Source organism: Vanellus vanellus (assembly GCF_965231255.1).
Source record: "Vanellus vanellus genome assembly, chromosome: 2".
In the NCBI taxonomy this organism is placed as follows: Eukaryota; Metazoa; Chordata; class Aves; order Charadriiformes; family Charadriidae; genus Vanellus; species Vanellus vanellus.
This window is the reverse complement of record NC_138906.1, coordinates 72,011,654-72,034,208: the sequence shown is the minus strand read 5'-3', so window position 1 is coordinate 72,034,208 and position 22,555 is coordinate 72,011,654. Positions and strand designations below refer to the sequence as shown.

The 22,555-nt window shown below is 43.8% G+C and overlaps 1 protein-coding gene across 1 annotated transcript in view; it reads right to left on the bottom strand.

Annotated features, from left to right (window-relative positions):
• Positions 1–22,555, bottom strand: part of GMPR (guanosine monophosphate reductase) — a 44,707-nt gene that overhangs the window by 5,273 nt on the left and 16,879 nt on the right. The window contains exons 5-8 of the mRNA XM_082480003.1: positions 19,281–19,362; positions 16,839–16,945; positions 10,438–10,480; positions 4,047–4,206 (exon numbers count right to left, since the gene is read on the bottom strand). Coding sequence (XP_082336129.1) covers positions 4,047–4,206; positions 10,438–10,480; positions 16,839–16,945; positions 19,281–19,362 — 392 coding nt within the window. The remainder of the gene's footprint in view (positions 1–4,046; positions 4,207–10,437; positions 10,481–16,838; positions 16,946–19,280; positions 19,363–22,555) is intronic.

Here is a 22,555-nt window from a genome sequence, read left to right as displayed (position 1 = left end):
GTCACTGATACAGACTTAGAGCTGGGCTTTTTAAATTCCTACAAAGAAGCCCCACTGACGACCTGTTTGGAGTACCCAGCGTTTAAAATGCTGACTTAGAACCCTTTTGGTTCAAGTTTGCCATAAGCTAACCTAGTAAGTGACTAAACTTCCTGTAACTTTTCCTACAAGACTAATTCAAAGCAAAGCCTTGCCCTGTTTCCAATCGTCCTTTCAATGCACAGGACATTTACAGTGCTGGATAACTAACAGTTGCTATTTTCAAGCCACAGTAACACTCGTCATGCTGGGACAGGCCAAGCAAGACCAAGACCAAGGCTGGTATGGATAGCCAGCTCTGACTCAAGGCTGCAACATGAACAAGATGACAATCTGCTCCTTCACAGTTAACAGCAAAGGCTTACAGATTTAACGCTTGGAGCTGTTCTAGCTAGCAGCAGACTGGGGACTCCTTCTACGTTACCTATTAGTGGCACAAAAAAGCAGTATCTCAACAGGGACTAAAAATTTCAGACTTCCACTCCCTTGTTGCTGAGAAGGTTTCAGAACTTGATCCCCAGGGGACTCTAAAATCAGGATGCAAATCAAAATATAGCTATGGATCAAGCAGAATTTGTGTAGTATTGCCCATAAGGAATTGAAAGGGTCTATCTAGACTGAGCCAAATGCAGTGCCTTTCCATACATCCTTTATTCCTACAAGATATAATACTTGCACTTTATCTCATTTTTAAGGGGGACCAGTGTCAATTAATTCTCCTGCTGGCGATAAATTTTGTTGCCAGATCACACACACCTAACTAGGCGGAGCAGAATTTAACAGCTGCCTTAGTCCCTTGGTGCACTGGTACAGCAAGCTTTCTCAAACTTTTCCTGCAACTTTCACCAGCTATGTGGTGGCCAGGCCCTAAATGACTATGGCTGCACTGAGATCCACACAGCACACTTGGGCTGCTCTGTGGTCTCTCAGGGAGCTGCCATTAACTACATGCCTGACCAGCATCAGGCCTCTCCCACGCTCCAGCTGACACAAGCACAGGGTAGCAAAGGAAGGTGAGCTATCACAGTTCAGATAAAAGGTTGCCAGCACCCCTGTGTAACCGGCAGCTGCCACTTTTAAATTATGAGGTAATTACTAGTGCAGTCCACTTAGATCATTTGTTCAGAGGCTTTGATGACAAGCAGATTCACTGGGGGGCAAAAAAAGCCCCCGAAATGTACACTGCTTCTGGGAACTGGCATGTGAACCCAGAGGGAATCAAAGCTCAGAGGCATGCAGCACACCTTTCTGGTGCGTCATTTCAGCTTGTCTCAAATGCAGATGGAGTTTTGTGCAGCACTTTCTTCTGCAAATAAACAGTTGTGCTTGAAAGCAAAAGCATGCTGAACTTCGCAGTGCCAAAAGAGCCTTGCAGGTCAACCAGGTGGAAAGCCAGTCACATGGGTTGCTCCTCTAAGCAATCCACTGGCTGTGCTCAGTGTAGCCAGATATCCTGCAGATACTAGTGCTTTTAACATGTACAGATGCAGCCCCACATAAGATTTTAAAAAAAAAAAACCTTGCACGTTGCTCACTAGCTTCTGATCTGAGCCCCAGAAAGAGGTACATGACCTCAGGTAAAGTAGGAAGGGTACACTCCACTCAAGACAGACATGTATGTCCTCAGGAAGAAGGTAAAGGTATCCCTGTCCCCTTCTCATCCTATTCGATGCAGAAAAATCCTGGGTTGAAAATCTGCCAGGATTTACATGTTCTCCTCAAATTACAGTATTCAGTGTGTATTTTTACTTGTTAAGAAATATCTTTTTTGTTGTTCCTGCGAAAACAAATGCCTTTGGAACTTGCCAAAACTCATCACAAGTTTTTTTGTCCTTGAAAAACTCTTTACTACCATCTCTAATCCCTATGCCCAACTGTTTTTCTTCTCTTCAGAAGTCTTCCTCATAAAGTAGTGCTCAACCAAACTGTGTCTAGTAGGCACTGACTATCCAATAAGTACAGTGTTGACAAGCTGTTTCTCTGTTTTCACATAGGCTTCTCTTTTAATGAGCCTGGGTTTTCTGCCAGACCAGGAAAGGTAATGATTTCATTTATCATCTCCAGGTCTCTCCTGCCCAATGTCTACCAATAGCCTTCCTTAGTCTCCATTATTATTGCAGTCTAGAAGCCCGTAATAACCAGTTTGGGATGCTGAGGCCAAAGGAGACAGGTGTAAATGCTCTGAAATAGGCCGTGTCTTACCACTTTGTAAAGTGCTGGGTGAATTACTGCACCTTTTCATGGTGTATTTTGATTCTTTTAAGTGTCAGACAAAAACCACGACAAGAGCCAATGTCAAGGTGGAGGACAGGAGGTGGGATCAAAGGTGCTTTCTGTCTAGCGTGATGTCTGAGACTGCAATGGTCCTATCAGCATGCCTCTGTGTCAAAGTGTGAATTCCATTTTATTTTGTGGATCCCATTCTGCTTTACATTCTGCACTGTCAACTTCACAGTGCTGCACCTCTTGTTCATGGTAGCAGATGGACACATTGGGAAAAACGCACATGCTGGAGTAGTTGTAGTAGATAGGGCCAACAAAACCCATCAGTCCTGAATGTCTGGAACAGTAGGTAAGGTCACTGACTCTGAGACCCTGTCCTGGTTCCGGCAAGGATGGGGTTAATTTCCAAGAAGCCGGCAGGGGAGACACGTATTCCATACCACGTGACCCATGACCCGCTATAAAAGGAGCTAGCCGGGGCGGGGGAGTCAGTCGCCACTCGGGGGTGGGTTGTGGCGGTGCGGGTCCGGTCGGTGCGCTTTGCGGTGGTACTGTAATCGCGTTCTTGTATTCCTTTACCGGTGTTATTGTTTTTCTTTTTTTCTTTTCTTTCTTTTTCCCTTTGTCTGTTCTGTTAAATTATAATATTTCAACCCACGAGTTTTGCCCTTTTCTGCTGATTTTTCCCACGGCTGTGGGAGTCGAGCGAGCGGCTGCCTGGTTCTCTGTTGCTGGCTGAGGCCAAACCACGACAGACCCTTACAAACAGCAGTTTACCAGATGGGTCCAGAGCCTGAATCTACCCCAGCAGAGGAGGAGAGAATCAAAAGAGACCTCTCAATAAACCAGTGTAAACTTTAAGACAGGAAACATTCTCTAACAAAGTATGCAAGAACCATGGTGTCTAAGGGCAGTGACTATACCTGCCACTCATAGGAGAAAAGACACAGAGGTTTTCTGGAGTCATCTGCCTTTTTCAAAAAGCCAAAATTCTCATCACTTTCTGGAGTAAAACAGTAATGGACAAGAGATTCCTTTCCAAAGCCTTTCTTCCTTTCCTTCCCCCCTAAGAATTTTAGCTCAAAACCCAAGATCCCACATGCTGCATGATTTGGGGCTACTCTGGTGCTCTGTTAACCAAAAAGGTGTGGGAAATCTGTACAGCTGGATTCTGCTGCTTAAGAAGACTGCCTAGCAAATGCAGGAGGGAGTCCTGGGGCTACTGCCTGTGACTGAGAGTGCCTTGGAGTTCCTGGGCCCTCATCAGTGTTACAGGTGTAGTTCAACTCCATACTGGGAAAACCCCAGCTGAGCATTGCCAATTCAGCAGGCACCCACTTTTTGCAAACAGAAGGGAGCATGTAGGCCAGCTGGGAAACCATGTACCAACAGAACACCCAAAGTGGACAAGCAGAGGGCCAGAAACTGCAGCCTGGTGTGCCATGTTCCAGCATTTAATTCATACACATCCCAAGAGACCAGTAAGTCAGAGCAGTGCCTAATGACTTCCCAGACCATGCAGCTAGTGCTGCAGTGACAAAATGCTGCGCTGGCTGCAATCAAGTGAACACAGTTACACTCAGCTAGTCACCCCCAGCTCCTTCTCCCTGTCTCCCCCTTGATGTCATCCCTCCCTCAGATCTGCTGCCGTAAGTGTTGGTAACAGCTTCCCAAACGGGAATAGAGGCACGGGCCTGTTTCCAACAGAAGCCTTTTGCACAACTCTGCTCCAGAAGTTAATGGATAGATGGCTCACTGCAATTGTTCCTGTGTGGAATTCATACCTGTATTCAGCAACCCCTCCTGCATGCTTCTTCATGGCTGTATCGGAGCTCATTCCATAGAAGAGTTTCACCTTTTTGCCATTCTTTTCCATAATCTCTCCAGCACACTGATCATGGCCTGCAAACATTCCTCCAAGCATGACAAAATCAGCGCCGGCTCCTGTGATCAGTAAAGTGACACGTAAGGAAGCAGGAAAGGGAGAAGAGGGTGAAAGACAAAGCAAGAACACAGTGGCCTCCAAAAACAACAGCCAGCCCTAAATAGCTTGGTACAGAGTCCCCTCCTATAATACATGCTGCAAACTTGAAAGAAATGCTTTACTGAAGAAATGACACATGCTGAATTTTATTTCTCTGATACTTGAAATGGAAAGAATCCTTCTCTGTTATGATGACAAAGATATAGATTATTCTACTCGACCCCACACTCTTTATTTTCAAATTCAGTTTTAACCCTTTACTTCATAACAGTATCTGAGCACAGTTCCTTGTCAACTACTGTTGTGACTGCAGTACTCAGAAGCCCTAATCACAGGGCTGGGACCTGTTGAGCTCAGTGCTGTACAGGGAAGAGGACAGCTCCTAGTTCAAGACATTTCTAGGCTACAAGCTGTGAGTGGGAATGTACCTTCAAGGAAGGCATACTCATGAATATAATGTACTCCTCCCAACACTGACATAAAACAAGCAGGCAGATTTTTTCAAGTCCATCAGCCATATGTGTTCAGTGTAGGTCTGGGTGATCCCTTGTCAAAGAGATCTGGATGTGTCTGCATTTGGTTCCTGCTGTTTAAAAACTCTGGGCCAAGGACCGCCACCCTTGGGTTCTCTGGTACTCAGCATGCACCACAAAGGAGGTCTAAATATGTTCCAGATACTGAGTAACAACACTGAATACTTAATCATGCCTGTTCAGTCTGTCCATCTCCCCTAGCTTTGCAAATCATGAAATCAATTCCACTAGGAGTAAGATCAGGAAGAAGGTTTTTGGAATCACTCTTGATTTTCTACTGTGATTTCCAATATTTCCAGCTGGGCTGGAACTATTCCTGTGATATTTTGGCATATCTAGTCCTGCTTGGAAAAGTTTGGCTTTTTTATGAGCCTGTGGTGACCCATCCCTGAAACAAAGCATTTTCCTGTTCAGACTCTCTGCTTCTTCAATGTGTATGTGTCAGAACAAGCCTGTCCTCTGCCCAGTTTCTTCCCAGAACTGGCAAAAGACAGGGCTATAAACCTCACTTCATAGAAAGCAGATGAGTCTGAACTAACCCCACCCCCTTATGAACATGTCCGAACTCTGGGGAGATCCCAGGCTAGGTAAGTCTGGCATTAGGATTTGCTCTGTTTGCCACTATCCAAACAATAGCACTGGATCTTGAAATCTGAAGAGTAATTGAAATCATTATCAAATCTGCACAGCTTCTGCCATCTGTTTAAAAGGCAAACATGAACTTGGGAGTATTTGGATCTCAGAATACATGACAACTGTGGAATGTCCACTGATTTATAAAAGCCAGTTCCTTCCCTCCACCCCTTTGCCAAAGAGCAGACCTAAAAGCAATGCCTTGGAGCACAGCACCCAGCTGCTCTGCTGACCTCACCTCCCTTTGCCTGGTTGTTGTTTGAAAGGAACACTATGTCTGCGGTAAAGCGATATTAAAAATTAGGCTTGTGCAAAACTACTAAGCGCATCACAAGCAATATTTATGGCCAAGCACCCATTTAGGTGTCCTATCATGCCAGCTACCTCACAAATTTTTCTTGAGCTCTCTTGTTTCAGATGGCTGAGTTCTAAAGCCTCAGTTTGACTCACGTCTGATACTACTATTAACCTGCCAAAAACTAAGGGAATGTTCATCCTTTAAGACATTCTCAATTACTGGTGGGGAGCTCCTGTTGTTACCTGGTACAATCTTGCTCAACCTTTGCAAAAAATAGTACCCTGGGAAATCTAGTTGATGTCTTCTTCATGGGTGGAAGAAACAACATGAGGAAGGAAGGACACATTTGGGGTCAAGGTTTCAAGGAGGTCCTTTAAAAAAGTCAAAGGCCTGCCAAAGGACACTCTGGACTCTGCCTTGTCAATACTATCCCCGATCCCCAGTTCTAGTCCTGTCTCTGGTTATGGGTCTCACAGCCCCCAAATTATTAATAGAAAACAGTCACATGAAATCTACACTTCAGAATCACAGAATTTTGGTTCCTGTGCACTTAAGTATCTATTTATTGTTTTTCTTTTGATGGCATATTTGGGGAGAAAAGCAACTATGTTTGAATTACAGGATTGAAACTCATCCAACTTGAGTAACTTTTGAAAGCTAAAACGTAATTCATCAATCTCTTCCAGAAGAGAGGAGCCATGTTACAGCAGCCACAGCACGTCTAAACATTGGAATAACACATGCTTACTGCCCTGCAGCTCCAGGAACAACAAGCCCAGATTAAATACACTGTTCCAGTGCTCTCCTGAACTTTCCACCCTCTTTCAGTGTTGCAAAGTTCCCTGAAAGTTTCAAGTCTGTTCCACTACTTTTTTACCAGTTAACATCCAACCAGAAGGCTGTAGGTTTTAGCATGATCTTTGTTTACTTATGCATGGGCTTTGTATAACCAGAAGCACTGGAGATGTTTGCAACATCCAGCTGCAGTCTTTCATTTTCAAGGTAGACAACTGTGCCATTATTTTAGGTTGTGAGGGACTGGGAACACCTCGCAACAACCCCCTAGATAATGCAGGATGTGATGGGGGTACATTGCATACAAGCATCCCAGTAGCTCGCCCAGAGTTTGCTAGACTTGTCCTGTTTCTGCACAATGCCACAGTGCATTGACTGATGCTGGGGAGGACTTCCCCCTTGAGGCCTATGCTGTATCTGGGCTGATTTTGCTCATCCACATTTCACAGTGCCTTCTCTTTCAAGCCACTACAGAACATGAGTGCTGACACCAGCCCAATCTTGCAGCACTCACACAGTTCTGCTGGATCTGAATGGAGTCCTTCGGATGTCTTTTGTATGCCTGATAATACAAGTTACTGATAACCAGACTGGCTCTGCACAAATTCAGCTGGAGTCAGCCTGGATTTGTAGCCTGGGCAGCCCTCCAGGCAGATGCAGCCTAAGTTTGCCTGGACCACAGCTGGCCCTGAAATCAACATTCACCTGTGCTCCAACTGAGCCAGCGAGCCTTTGTGACAGTAGATGTACACACAGCTATTGAAAACAGGAAAAAAAAAAAAAGCCAGTATGATCTGTCAGGTACATTTTGGAACCAGTATATGTCCCCAGTTGACTTTTCCACAGGATTTTTCCTTCCTTTTCCTTCCCCGCTCCTATATCTCTTCTCACCACTGCTGTAAGGAACAGCAGTATTGTGTTAAAGATGCTGGCATAGGATTCAAAAGGCACATTCTGTTCCTGGCTGTGTCACAAAAATATATGTGACCTCAGGCAATTGAACTGAGTATTTCTGTGCTTGACTTCTCATCTTTAAAAAAGGAGACAGTAGTGCCTCCCTGGGGTATTCTGAGAAATGTGTTCATGTTATCAGCCTTTCCAAGGGTACAGTTATGTGAACCATCTGTGAGCCCAATACAAAGTTCTTTCATGCTTTCTCTCATTCCTGCATCAAAACACCTCGTCTTCCTGATCAACCTACGTCTTTTCCATTATCGTCTCTGATACCCAGATGGAAGCAACATCTTCAGTTTACCAAATCTTTTTTTTTTTTTTTTTCAGGTTCCCATCCAGTAGTTCCAAAATTCTACCAGTATCTCCCAAAGTATCCATCACTTCTGGCATTTTTGTCCCCCATCTTCAGTGCTTCTGTGTTCCTTGCCTTTTTAAATAGGCTTCTACCTTGTTTCTCCTCTGTCAAAATGCCCTGTCTGCCTCTGACTCCTGACACCAACAGTGTCACCTTCCACTTGTAAAACTCCTCAGCATCTTCTTCGTGGTTCTTCACAAATCTTCACTTGCACTCAATCCACTTTACTCCTCCTGTTCCCATGAACTTGCCACCTCCAGTCACATCTTTAACCATTTGTAAATGCTAGTCTTCACATCTGGGACTCCCTCCCACTTTTTATGACTCAAATGGCTGCTTTGTCACTGCTTTATAATGAACACTTCAACATCCTTTTCATGAAGACTTTACAATGATCCACCAAAAAGAGATAGTATAATCACTTTAATCAAAAGTCCTCTTTGGGTCTCTTGCCCATGCTTTGTCCGGGCCTCCATCCCTAGGTGAAACTGTACATCTGTGTGTTTTAGCACCCGGTCTCTGCTATCCAATATATTTATGTAACTCCCCCTCTACCCCCAAAAGGCTCTCAGCAAGAACAGAGGTCTGTGCTAGACAATTCAGTATCAGTATCAAGGCTTAGGCTTGTAAATGCTTGGCACGGAGGCTATCTTCCACGTGGCTCACATAGCCAACCACCCCAATAGTATTCAATAAACACTGATAGTAATAACATTATCTAGAAGCTTATTTTGCCACCCACCTTTGACAAATGCACATCTGGCTCCAGCTAGTCAGATGTCCACAGCGTGTCTACCTCAATTATACATAACCAGATATGTTAAGTTTACTGCCTCAAGGTAATCTCTATCAGTTGCAGCCCTGTACTTGTGACACACAGGTCAGACTGATCTGTCTGGCCTGCTGTCAGAGTAGAACTACTGCCTGTATAATCTCAGCTCTCTGATGCTCCTCTGTCCCTGGGACAATCCGTGGTAGCCTTCAAGTACATACCACTGTGAATCCCAGCGCCTCCTGACAATCATCTGCCCTTTCACAGGTTTCAAGTAAGTTTCTGGTCAGTTAGCCCAAAAAGACTACAAGGCCCCTTCAGACATATAAACACCACAAAGGAAAACATTTTAAATGCTTTGAAGTTGCTTCCTGTTGTTCTAACTTCTGGAAATGCTTTTGTTGAAGAAAGACCTTTTCCACAGGCCAGGTTTCTGCACAAGCAGCTGGGAATGCAGTGAAATCGCAATCCCAGTTCACAAGCTCCCAACACAACATCAGCAAGAACCAGGGTAGTGGAGGAGCCAGCAAAAGTCAGGCAGAACAAAGGTGTCACTGCAGGCAGCCTGAAGTCAGAGTGGGTTGGGCTGAGAAGAGGCTGGGTGTTTTTTTAATACAATCTTGTTGCCAAAGAGGATGGATGCTGCTGTTCAACTATGTCAGAATCACCCAACTGGAAGCATCTATTCCCCACATCACATCACCCACTGGGTAACACAACGGTGCTGTGAAATCCTGCGACTGACCGGATGCCTTGCTGGTAGCAATCACACCACAGCTGTGCTTAGAAGTCTCTAATTAAGCCTTCCTTGTCATCTGACCTGTCTAAAAACAGGAGCTGTCTGCAAACTCAGAAGACAGATTTTGGTTTCAACCTTTCCAGGAGGCCCAGAGTTTTTCTTGGCAGGTCTGTAATCTGAGTTTAGGCCTGTCCCTGCTTTCCATACTTGCAAAGCTTCCTGCCAAGCAGATGTGCTGTATCATAATGTCCTATCTCTTGTACCGTACCACCCTGAAATCCCAACGAGAGACTGTACTGTCCCACTGTATTCTGGGTATTACCCCACCGTGACATCTCCAAAGGGTCGGGCATTTTGGGGGGTAGGGGAGTGTCTTTAAATGTCCTGTTAGCCTGGGATGTGTTTAGCACCTGGTGACATAAGCTGCTGCAACAAGGTTATGGCTAAGTGACAATTCTGACCTTGACTCTCCCACACCGATGTAACTTTGATGCCCAATACAAAATACTCACAGATTAAATTCTCTGTTCTATCAGCAAGAGCTGGTGCAATTCACTAGAGCCATTGGCATGAGAGCAAAGTCTGTTAATAATTAACTTAGATGTTTTAGACATCTGCTCAGCTCTAGGGGATACAGTATAAATAAAATCTCATCTCTTCAAGTTGACAGCTGATCCCAAGAACATCTCCAGGGATCTGGCCTGCCTTTTTGTTTTGTTCTTCTGTCCAACACACATTCCACCAGCTCTTTGTCCATTCAAGGCCAAAGTCAGCCAGATCTGGCAATGTTACAGACATCTTTGAACCCTACTCAGAAGAAATCCCTATCAGTTTTCTTTGTATTACTGTCCCAGTGGCTGTATCTCATGCACACCTGGCTGATAGTTTCTAAATAGGACTTCGACCATTGTATGTTTTACGCTGCAAAATTTGGACTGTCTGGTCCAAAGAGCAAATTCATGTCTGGTTTATTAATTTCACTGGAGTCAGCCACAGGGACGAATGTAGCCTATTGCTGATTACACATTCAGGGTCAAATTGACTCCTGCATCACTGCTGCTGGTACTGGAGATACGCGGGGTGTAACCGGTGGCAGTATGCACTGTCCTTACCAAAAGCTTTGGCGACATCTCCTGGGCAGCTGCATCCTCCGTCCTGCATAAAGAAAAGACAACAGTCAGTGGCAGCGAGTTCACTCAGGGACCCAGTGAGCACTGGTGCTCCATGACCTCCAGCAGAATGGCCCCTGCTCACAAACAGCAAGTCAAGAGGTGACTGTGCATCATCTTGGCTGAGTTTTCAGGGAATCCACATTATCCTTTCTATTGCTTTTCTTCTTTAGGCTCTTTAGGCTCATTTACTCTACCGTATAGTCTACTGATAATAGCACCAGAAACAAAAGCAACACAAATTCCTGACTGCAATTTCCTAAATCCCAGAAAGTGGAAAACAAAAAGTTCTCTGATGATCTGAATCATTCCCTGCCGTGAAAGGCCATGTGATGCAGAGGTACCACAAACCCCTACCTTAAACGACCAAAGACATTTAAAATAACTTTCTCAGCAGTTTACAATTAAAAGGTCACAGTGGGAGGGGAGAGGAAATACACCATCAGCTATGTTGGACTTTGATCTGATAATCTCTAAGCAAACTGGGTAATCTAATCTTTGGTAAGTGAAAATGAATCTCTCATCGTACTCCTTACAGTTTGCTATGGGTTTGGTTAAGAAATAGCATTTTGTGATCTTTAGCGTTTTAGTCCTGTGCATTTCAGTTTCAGCGCAGAGCAAAGAAGTGGCTGATCAGGGGGTTTCAGTTGAGGGGAGGGAAGTTATGTATGTGTGACAGGGCTGTAAAAAAGGGATGGCACATAGCAGAACTCATCATGTGCTATGGTTCTTTGGGTCTGTAAAGGTCTGAGCATCAGATGAAAGATCCTCCTACTCGACACAGTCATTGTATCAAGAGGGCTCCCAATTCCTTTGATGATCAGGGTCTGTTGCAGACTGCCGACAGCTTTCCTGCTTTTGAAGTTACTCCCGATGACTGTATGGTTACTCCGTTTGTTTCACCTCCCTATTGGCAGAAATGCATGTCCATGTATGACCTGTGGCTGAGCACAGCCAGACGCCCCCACCATCAGCCATTTTAGAGCTGGCTTTTGTGGGTAGTTGGCAGTGGGGCTGTTAGAACCTCTCTGTGCGCAGAAAAGGATTCAGACACAAACTGAGCAGGTGGATCTGAAAGTGAGTGGCTTTTCAAAGGGCATCCCACTGCAAACAGCGCCTGGTAGTAGTATAAAGGCTTTTATTCCGTTTGCTGATAACCTCTAGCACATTATGCATTTTTTTGAGCTAGACACCCTTGCTGTCAGCTCCAGAAAGGAGTGCTGGGCTGACAGCTGAATCTCTCTCGCCTGTTAAGGGTTCTGCTTGTGCAATTCTTTCCCTCTGACAAGTCTGTCAGAGCTTGGAGGAGGGTGTTGAGCGTGTGTGCATGTGTCAGGGGAGGAAGAGCTGAGGTAGAAATAGGGGGTCTAATAATCTTCAAAGAGTAGTGTCAGAAATTTGCTTGACTCTTACTCTGAGACAGGATGGGTATGAATGCTCTCTGGTAGATGGGTTTTGGTGTGTTCTTGTTGGGTGGCTCAGTGGCTGACTTTTTTACAATTAATCCAGTAGAGGCAGTGATGGAGGGTTTACGCTTTCAGAAGTACCATGAGGATGGAGGTCTTACTGTGTAATCATTAATCATCGGCTTCAAAAAATATCACTTTGAATGCCATTAAATTACAAAATGCTGAGCAGATTAAGACCTTCCCAAAAAGCTCGTAAGTCACCATTTAAGATAAAAGGAACTGATGACGATGATTCACAGCACTTCTGTATCTGTAAATGTCTTCACTTAGTTCACATAAGCAGGTAAATTTAATGATTCTGATTCACGGAAAGGGAAACAAAAAGGGGACATACTAAGCAGTAATGCCAGAAGATGCTATATAATAAAGCTATATGCATTAAACCACTTCATCCCATGTGAAAAATCAAGCACTCTGTTTAGAAAATAAGACTGTGCTTCTGCTGCCTTCAGTCCGGGAAGCTTCCCCTTGCAGTTCAGCTCGTCCCAATGGGGGCTTGGGTCTGCACTAAAAATGACTCACAGAACTGCTGGGCTACAGTCAAGGAGCTTGTTGCATGCTCAGCCTCTACCTCAGAGGCCTAGGGAAATGTATCTGTACAAATCCTCCTGTGAGTTCAGGAGAACTGGCATTATTCTGAAGTAAGCCTACTAGAAAGCGTGGCCATGGGGCCTGTAGAGGACATGATTCTGAGACAACTGGGTGCTAAGTAAGAGAGAGGAAAACAGCTTTCCAGTCAACGCAATTATTTTAACATGGGTAAAATAATGTTATTTTCCTCAGCCTTGTTTTCAGAACAGATAAAGGATTTAACAACAACAAAATTTAGCCTAAGGAAAAGAAATACAGTATGGAAAACCAGTATGAACTAGTTAAATATTTAATATTATATGCAAATTATAATACGTTTATAACTATGATTTATATGTTTCAAGCAACCTTTATAATAAAATGTATAACCAGCCCTACAGTATTAGCAAACAGATAGGTATTTATTATGCAGAAGATATATAAAGTATGTGGCATATACAGTAGCAGAAACAATACATATGGTGCTTTATTCTGAACAACATATGCAGGGCATATTTCTGTGTGGAAAGTGTTCTGTGTGGAGGAAGAGATGATATGGCAGTAGCTGGGTGAAGAACCTCTTAGTCATCCTTTTCATCGAATGCTGGTGGCCCATCACCCAGGCAGGGTGAAGGGGAAATAGGGATCACTATCAAATGACAGCCAAATGAGAGAGGACACATGCAAGGCTGCTTTCCATTCCCTACATTGCTGGCTTACTAGAATACGTGACTGCGTCTCTATCCAGCAGAGTAGTTCTCTGACCTACAAGAAACAGAAACTTTATCTCAAGTAGGGTGTTTCTGAAGGAGCTCTCCTGCTAAACGGTCTCTCCACTGTAACTCACTGCTGCACCTTCTCAAGGATTAGCGGGAATGAAAAATGAGACCATTGGCTCCCAGACAAATAGCATGGCACAGAAACAGTGCCTGTATCTTAGACAGGGTTTCCTCTCTTCTTTCAGTGAGTCATGAAAGATTCATTTCTGGTGTGATCTTTGAGTCTTAAAGATAATTTAGCATGAGGAAAGTTAACTGGTGCAATCTCATCCCCCCCCCTTCTCTGTGCAAGTGACTCTAGAGAGACATCAGGCGTTCACTTGGACTATCATGTTTGCCTAAAAATTGTCACCTTCTTTTGTCAACGTATTGGCTCCAAAAATCATACATGATTAATAGTAAGTAATAGTAAGTACATGAGTAATAAAAATGTGTTTAAAATCCCAGTTTGTGCTGCCATCCTAACAAAGCTACCAGAGAACGAGCTTCAAGTGTGCTGTGTTCCTTGCAGTGCCTGTACTGTGCTCAGCACCGTCACTGTCTCATTCCATGAGTGGGACTTCTTCCCCTTCATACCTAAGCTGAGCCAACATAACAAGAAAGAGGAGGAATTTGATGAAGGTACTGGACAAAACAGAAGTGGATGCAAGAAAGCGCCCCAAAGGACTAACCTATATCACACCATCAAGTATAACCTAGATGAAGATAGCTGGTAGACTTTGAATCTTTGAATCTGGATGTATTTTCTCCTGCTGAATTGATGTAGACAGCTGTGGTAATACTCTGACTGTAGAGGACTCCTTTGGCTCAGTTAGGATGTGCCCCTTCCTAAACCTACGTAATGACAGTAATGAGACTTTTTCAGGAATGCCATGTGTACTTGTTGCCACTAGACCCAATTAAACACTTAGGCTTCCTCCCATATGATGTTTTTCCCCTAGGAGGATACCTCTCTTTTGTGATACTCTTGCCAGAGCTCCGGCAACGACCATGCAGTTCAGCCTTTTCTTTCCCCAATAAACACACCAATACCTATCTGAATGCTGCAGAATCCACGCATAATATCCTCACCCTTGCTTTAGTCTCCTTAGCTTGGGTGACAGAGTTGAGTTGCAGTGGTGTTACAGACTCCAGTTACAGCTGAAGGCCCAGATGTTGTAGCAGACAGGTATGAAATTTCCCTCCTACACTCCCCATGTAATGGCTAGGGGGTTGATAGGTGCGAGCTCACTGAAGTCAACATGACCTAAGCAGGTCAGGAACTGATCCATCCACAAAGCAACAAAGAAGAGGAGGAATGGAAGAGAAATGTCTCAGTTTTCAACAGTCTCCCTGTTTCAACACACTCCCTGTTTTCCTGTAAAATCAGGGTAATAACTTTCTTCTGAGAGTTGCTAGCAGAAAATGATTACTGCAAAACTAGGATGGGTCTCTGAGCACCACTGCTAGGATGACACCTATAGTTATCCAGCCTTCATAGTAATGAGTCAGTCGTTCATGCTCTATTGCACACATGTTCTGCTGTCTGCTATAGGCATAAACATTTGTAATGCTGCCCAAGTAATAAAATCACAGATTGCTTTTCTTTTTTTCTGCAAAATTCATATAGGGGAGCCATGAAGAAGAGGGAATGCATATGCATTAACAATAAAGAGCAAGAGAGATCCGACTGTAACACATACATGTTTTCTGCTCCATTATACCCACAGCTCCAAGAAATAGGGTCAAGCCCTTTGCTCATCCACAGCCAGTTTGTTCCTCTCTCCCCTCCTTCCTCAACAACACAACACACCCCCTTCCTCATATGGATACCAGTCACAACCGGGTCAAACAAATCAGGGCCTTCCAGTGATTTCATTTGGCCAGTAGATCTAAAATTGAGTGTGTGGTCTCTTCCAGGGTGTCCTGGTTTGAGGTAAAACAGAACCAATTTTGTTCAGTAACTTCGCTTCTTAGCTGGGCCTCTTCTAACTACTGAAAATAACAGCATATTGTGCAGACAGTGTTCACTCTCTCAGAGTGATAAGACCAATTGTTTATAGCTGATGCCTGGGCATGGGATGCAGAGAGGCTCTTGCTTATACTTATTGCTATAACCCCCAAGGCCAACCAACTTTGTTATTTGCCACGTTGGAGGGTCGGAAGCGGAAAAGCATAGTGGGGTCCCACCTGCAGGGAGGAGCGGACAGGACAGGTGACCCAAAACTGACCAACAGGGTATTCCATCCCATCTGCCTCATGCTCAGTATAAAAGCTGAGGGATCAAAGGGTCACGGGCTCTTCCTTCAATGGCTGACGTCTGAGGAGGACTCTGTTTGTCTGCCTGCGATCCCGATCCTGAATCCAGATCCGGAATCCAGTTCCCATCTGTCACTGAGTCCAGTCTGGGACTGCCCCAGTGCCAGCCAGTGACGTGATTGTCATCTCGGGAGCTTGATACGGTTTTGTATATATTTCATTATTTCTTTTTATTATTAATATTTCATTAAAGTAGTTTAGTTCCTTCTAAACTCATAAGTCTCTTTTTCCTCCTCTGCCTCTCTCTTTGAAGAGGGGTAGAGGGGAGCATCTGTCGGTCCTGTCTGGGGTTCCTCGGGTCCCCAGTGGTGGATTTGGCCTAAACCACGACACAGGGCCACAGAAGGAGACTGTTGGCTGTGAGCACACCTGTGAGCACAGCACGCTGGTTAACCTCTATGCTGTCCTGATCATCAGCTGCCTCACAGCCAGCCTGCAGAGACTGCACAAGCCTGTAACAGTCAGGGGCACACCAACTGGATAGGCGTGCCTAAGCACACAGGACCTTTCAATGCTGTAGGCTGCAGTTTGGTCAGTTTGAGGCCGTGCTTACACATTTACTTTTTCCATGTGAGGTGAATCTGGTCTTGCTGGTAGAGCGGAAGCTGCCATTAGCAGGCAATACAGATAGATGCTCCTTTTCCTCCACAGGCTCACGATCTCCCCAGAGTTTTGTGAAAACATAAGTGGCTCACGTGCCAGCTGTGCTCAACAGAGCCACCTCTGAAACACTCCTGCTCCTGCACACAGAGCTCTGTGAGGATGCCACCTGAATCAGTCCAGCTACTAGGGCACAGATGGGCTCATATCATTTTACCTTGTACTCCCCTCTACTGACTTCCTGCCCCTCAGTCCCACTCTCTGGGGAAAGCCACGTTTACACTTCTCTTATTTTTCAGAAATCTTTCAGAGGAATTACTGTTTGCTTCCACGTGAAAACACTATCAAGCTTCCTCTTCTGTTCACGTAACAGCTTACTCCATTCAGGGAGTAAGAAACAGCTTTCCAAAGGCACAAACAGGAGTGAGGTGCCCAAGTCTTTTTAAACATTAGAGGGAGTTGGTTTCTTTACATTTAAATCTCCGATGACTACCCTAGGAGCTACTATGGGGTCAACTGGAGATGACAGAAAGATAGCCTTTAATATGCAGGGTACTGGACTGTTTGATTCTTCTGTTCCACAACGATTTGCACAGTGGGAATCTGAGAGCAGATGATATTTACTTACAGAGATGATATGTCCTTTCAAGCCATGTGCTGAGTCTGCACACTCAATAACAGCACTTAGCTGTGGATATCCCACCCCTGTCTTAATCCGAGTGGTACACACAGAACCTAGACAAGAGAATGAGAGGAAAAAACACAGTCCATTAGGCTGAAGAAAAGATACATCTTGTTTTCTTTTTCTTGTGGAAAAAACATGTTTCTATCTGTATTATTTTTTCCTTCAAGAAGTCTCTATTGGAAATGTTGGCTTCTCACGGATAGAAGGAACACGTAGGAACCTGAGTTTTGAAATGCTGTCATGCCACTTCATGGGAGCTGTAATTAAGGTGACCAGTATCCTCCCTTTCTTTTGCAGGGCCACAATTCCCAGTTTAGGTCTCATCAGTAATTCCTCCTGGTGAGGGAATTACTGCATCACGAGAAAGCAAATCTGACTGAGATGCCTGAACGGAAGGGAGGCAAAAGCACCAGAGTCACATCCTGTGAGACTCAGCAGCAGCATTTAATACCTGAATATTTCTTTCAATAAATATTTCTTTTTTCTACATATGTTTTTAAAAATAATTCTCAGGCAAAATCTGTGTTTTTATTTTCTTTTCTGTGGAGACTTCCACAAGGGAAAGAAGCCCATCTTCTGCCTAATACTTAACGCAGAAATATTTGGTTGATTGCAATAGTTGGGAATATAAGAAAACCAGCACACAGCATTTAAAAGCTGAGATAAGTATAGAAAGCTGTATAGTGTAATATTACAGGAAATATACTAATCGTATCTGATTATTAAACTATACTATTTATACACATACACAGTGCATGTATATATGTATATATAAAAATAAAGGTATATACATAAATATAAAAAAAACACTTCATGGTAACATGGTAACATGGCTATAGATATTTTGGAATATGTTTTCTATTCTTCTCAAATTAAGAGTCAAAATGAGGACTGCTTTTTGCCAGTCTAGGTCTTATAATTTAGGATATGGACCATAAAGGTCTGCATGATAACAAGAATTTCAAAAGAGATTCTAAACCAAATGCAGTGAAATCTGTATCCCTTCACCCAGCTGATATCCAGGTATACTTGAGCTACCAGTAAAGTAAGCTTCCAAAGATATTTCAAAGAAATGACAAGGTGAAAACACTGAGAAGTATTTCTGCAAAGTAGGAAGAAAATGAGTTTCAAAATAATCTCCACAGTGTATGTACTTATATATGTAATGCTTCACAATAAATCAGTGACATTTTCCACAGGATGGACCATTATCTGGAAAAAAGCCTCAACACCTGATCTTCTGTGAGGAACACTTGTTATTTGTAGTTTTTGGGTGGTCAACTTATACAGAACTGTTCAGGAAGCTCCTTAGGGTGGGCTACGTAGCATTTACTCCTATTTCCACTTTCAGGCTACAACCGATAATATTTCTTTTTATATCTGAACTTGCCCATGACAACTGTGCCACAACATCTCTGTTGTTTATTCTTCAAGTATTTTGCAGCATTTATTGTCTGCTGTCTTCCTGGACACAACTGCAACCTTTATTACATCATTTGCTCTGCTCAAATTATCCATTCATGAACCATAACTACTTGGCACAGTAAACAATCAGCCTGCACTGGCTGATCACAGCTATACTGTGAGTGGCACTTGTGTTAGCCAGTTTAAAATCTAGTCCACACATGGCGACCCTAGCTGCAGTCTACAAAGAAAATAGAAAGAGGAAGGAGCACATGAACAAACACACAAGGGAGGGAAAGAAAAAAGGGAAGGCAATATGGCAGTATATGCCAGACAAGAATATTAGGGAAGAGAAGGTAGGAAAAACACTGTAAGAAGTTTATGGTCCTCCCATTTATCTATGGGAATGTTACAGTGATAGGCAACATCTAAACACATTAATGTAAGTATTATAGCTTCCAGGCAATAGTAACGGGTAGCGGCAATGTTATCCATACTTCACACTTAATTAATGTCATTTAATCTTTAAAGACATTGACAAGATGGGCAACCTCAGCTTAATGGAGCATAAGTCATAAAGCTATTTAGAAACCTATCTTTCCTTGATAGAAGCAGATACCTGAACACTATCCTTTGAGCTGGGATGACTCAGCCTCTTTTCAACAAGCTAGAAAAAGTGTTCCCAAACACAACACATATTATCACTGATAATGTCAGCAATTCAGGCAACTCAGTGCTTCCAATAATATGCATCTTCGCTGCCAGAAAACGGAATACGTAACACTTTGCAGTATGAAACACTAGTACCCTTCCCATGTATTTCTTAAATATACTATGTGCAAGGGCACTGTTACTTTATTGACCTGAGTGGGTCTAGGCATCCTAATGGGCAAGCAAACAGCATTATACACTGGTTCCATCTGGACAGCTTCTCCACCAGCTTTACCATAAGTCACCCTTATTTGACTGGAGTTGACTTACCTGGTCCGATACCCACTTTAATAATATCTGCTCCGGAAAGAATAAGTTCTTCTACCATCTCTCCTGTCACCACATTGCCTGCCTAGACAGAAGGAACAGTATCACATATATGGGAGATTTCAAGACTACTGCAATAAAGACTAATGATGATGATATGGAGCTTTATCCAGAGCTTTTACAAGTTGAACTATACAGAGTCAGGAAGAATATAGTTCACCGTATTGTTCATTGTGCATGCCACAGAGATTAAACAAATTGTACAGGTACATTCTCAAGTCAAACAAATTTCATGATTGGTCCAGTAAACCCTGATCCTTAAGATCCCATCAGGATATATCTGTTTTGTCTTCCATCCCCCTAATCCTCACCCAGAGGCTCTCAACCACGTCATCCCTAACCATAAGGACTATACAGTCAAACCTCTCTCCCTTACATACAGTGCAACTCCTCCACCTCTCCTGCCCTGCCTAGCCCTCCTGAACAGCCTATAGCCCTCCATTCCATTTGCATACATCACTTTGTGGGAGGATGTTCAGATCTTATATAAAATCCTGGCAAATCCCTTTTTCCTTTAGGCTTTAATATTTTGAGTACTGAAAGAATAAGGAAGGTACTGTTCTTGTCATTTTGTATGTTGGTGCCAAAATTGGTATGTACATTCAGACTATGTAAATAAGGACATTTTACCATATATATTCATTTGGTTGTAGTGATGCCAGAGATGAAAGAAAGGGGTTTGGGTCCTTGTGCATGATCTTTGCAGAGATGTAGAGAGCATGCTGTTTATGGTGAAGTCTTCTTATGGGAAACAAGTCCTGAATTGTTTTGTGTTGTTTACCATATTTTTCCTTCCACTTCAGAAGCTCTTCTCCTCCTTCGGCCTTCATCCTCAATACCTTTCTTGAAAGTGATGGCAGCCCTCTCAGCCTTTGTCTTGTTCCTCTTAGTCATCTTCTTCTGCTATAGACCTTCCATGCCCCTAATCAACTGCTTAGTCTTCGTTTACCTTTATCCCAGATGGAATTTCTCTTTCTTGAATCTGAGGAATGAGAACTGTCCACAGTGGTATCACCTTGGTCTCACCAGGCCTTTGCACAATGCTTGTCTCTCCTATGGAAATATATTGCTTGACACACAAGAATGCAATTGCCTGCACCACATTCATGGCTCATAATCACCCTGTGATCTACTCATGCCTTCAGGAACATTTGCCTACTCTGATGTCTCCAAACGGGAGCAGAAACTCATAGCGCTGCACCTGACGTTGTGTTATCTATTTCTACTCTGCAGTTCTTCACACATGTTTTTTTGATGTAGGGGCTACCTCCTCTGTCAGAGCTTCAGCTGGCAGGGAGTATGGGAGCCACAGAAATATACCATGAGATACAGCTTTTTCTAGCTCATGGATGCCATGAAATCCAGAATATGATGTGGACAAGGAAACCTACATTTCTTGAACAATGGTTTCTGCAATCTAAATTCAAAAGACCTGACCACAAACTTCACCCTTTCATACATTTGATGTCATCAAAGCCTGCAGGGTGGAGCCTGAGAGATGTGTTAATGAGGGTTTCACCCCTGAGTAGCCCACTGGAGTCCAGCTCCATGCAGTCATGACCAGCAGATCCAGCCCTCCACCGGCTGGTTGAGCAAGGGGCAGTGTGCAGGTGGGCTCTGAGCATGACGCTGGTGGTGTCAGTAAGCTTTAACTCTCCAAGAGTATGACTACAGGTCGCCATTTTTTTAAATTAATTCCTCAGGCATTTAGTGAAGAGGAAGGTTGCTCCTGATGACGCAGATGTGGGTAAGGAGTTGGCCATCTGACCATATGGCCATCTGACACTAAAAGATAACTGCTGCTCTTTAAAAGTCCCTACACACCTGGAAGATAGCTGCAAAGAATTAAAGATTTTGCTTTTTATACGGCCACCTGAAATGACCCAAGAATGTCGATGTGATGAAATTACTGATAACGTTATTCAGATACAAAGGAACTTCTTTTTTTTTTTCAATTAATAAAAGAAACTGTGAAAGACAATCTTCTAGCATACACATGGTAATTAGTTTGCAAAATGGGTGCAATGAGTGCAGAAAGCTGCTAGCGTTTATGTCTATTCAGTTAAAGAATCTCAACATTTTTATGCAAGCTCAGCATGACGAGACATGCCCTTGCATGTGTCTAAACATGGATCTGGTGGATCAGCAGGTAGAGCGAGATCAAAGATGAATTCCCTTGCCGGGAGTGCCCCCTGTCCAGAGGACTTTTAGCAAAAAGACAGTCTTTGAGGAGAAAGGATTTCAAACAACATGGGATTTAAGAGCTAAAACCTATGTTTTGAGTTACACTTGGAAACAAACTGGTAGCCAGTGCATTTTCAGATCGTGCTTTCCTCTCTGCAAAGGGCTGCGCAAGGCAAATGAATGCTGACATAGCACATCCTAAAACAATTTGCTATAGCTGTACTAATTGCATTCCTGTACTGTAGGGGAACACAGTATGGGAATACAGTCCTGTAAATCGGGCCCCACAATTTATAAAGGATGTTAAGGCACTTGAATGAATCCAGAGTAGGGTAATAATGCTGGTGAAGGGGCTGGAAGGCATGTCCTTCGAGGAATAGCTGGGGACACTGATGGCAAAACCCCCATATCACTGACAGCAGCGAGGCTCAAAGATTAAGCCCTCAGCCTGAAGCAGGAAGTGATCCTAAAATAAATGGTTGCAAATCTTTTTCATGTGAGCAATACCTGTTCATTTCCCCGTGGATTTTTTTTTTCTCCACGTACTCATTTTTAGAAATGCCTGAGCCATTTCCCTTGGAAAAACATGCTAAAACAGAAGAGCCACAGAACAACCATACTCCGTCAGAGCAAAGGTCCATCTAACCCAATACTCAGTCTCCAAAGTGGCGAACCACAAATGTCTGAAGGAGAGTATATGAGCAGTGCAGGTCTACTTCTCCCAGGGTCCTGGGGGTGCTCATAGGCCTCAATGGCTGGGACAGGTCTCCTCCGGGACCCCCACCCACACTGTCTCCTGCCAAGGGCCCAGGGGACGTGGTGTCTCAGCTCAGCCTGGGGCCTTTCAGTCCCTGCCTGAGCGATGTTGTAGGTGTGCCCGTCTCTGACCCTCTCTCCCGGATGGGCCTGGGACCTGCACTGCAGAGAGCTGCTCTCCTGGATGGACCCCTCACAGCTAAGTCATAGCTTGTCATGCAGAACCATATATATAACATAGCATAACCGTTCCATTCTGTTCTATTCTATTCCATTCC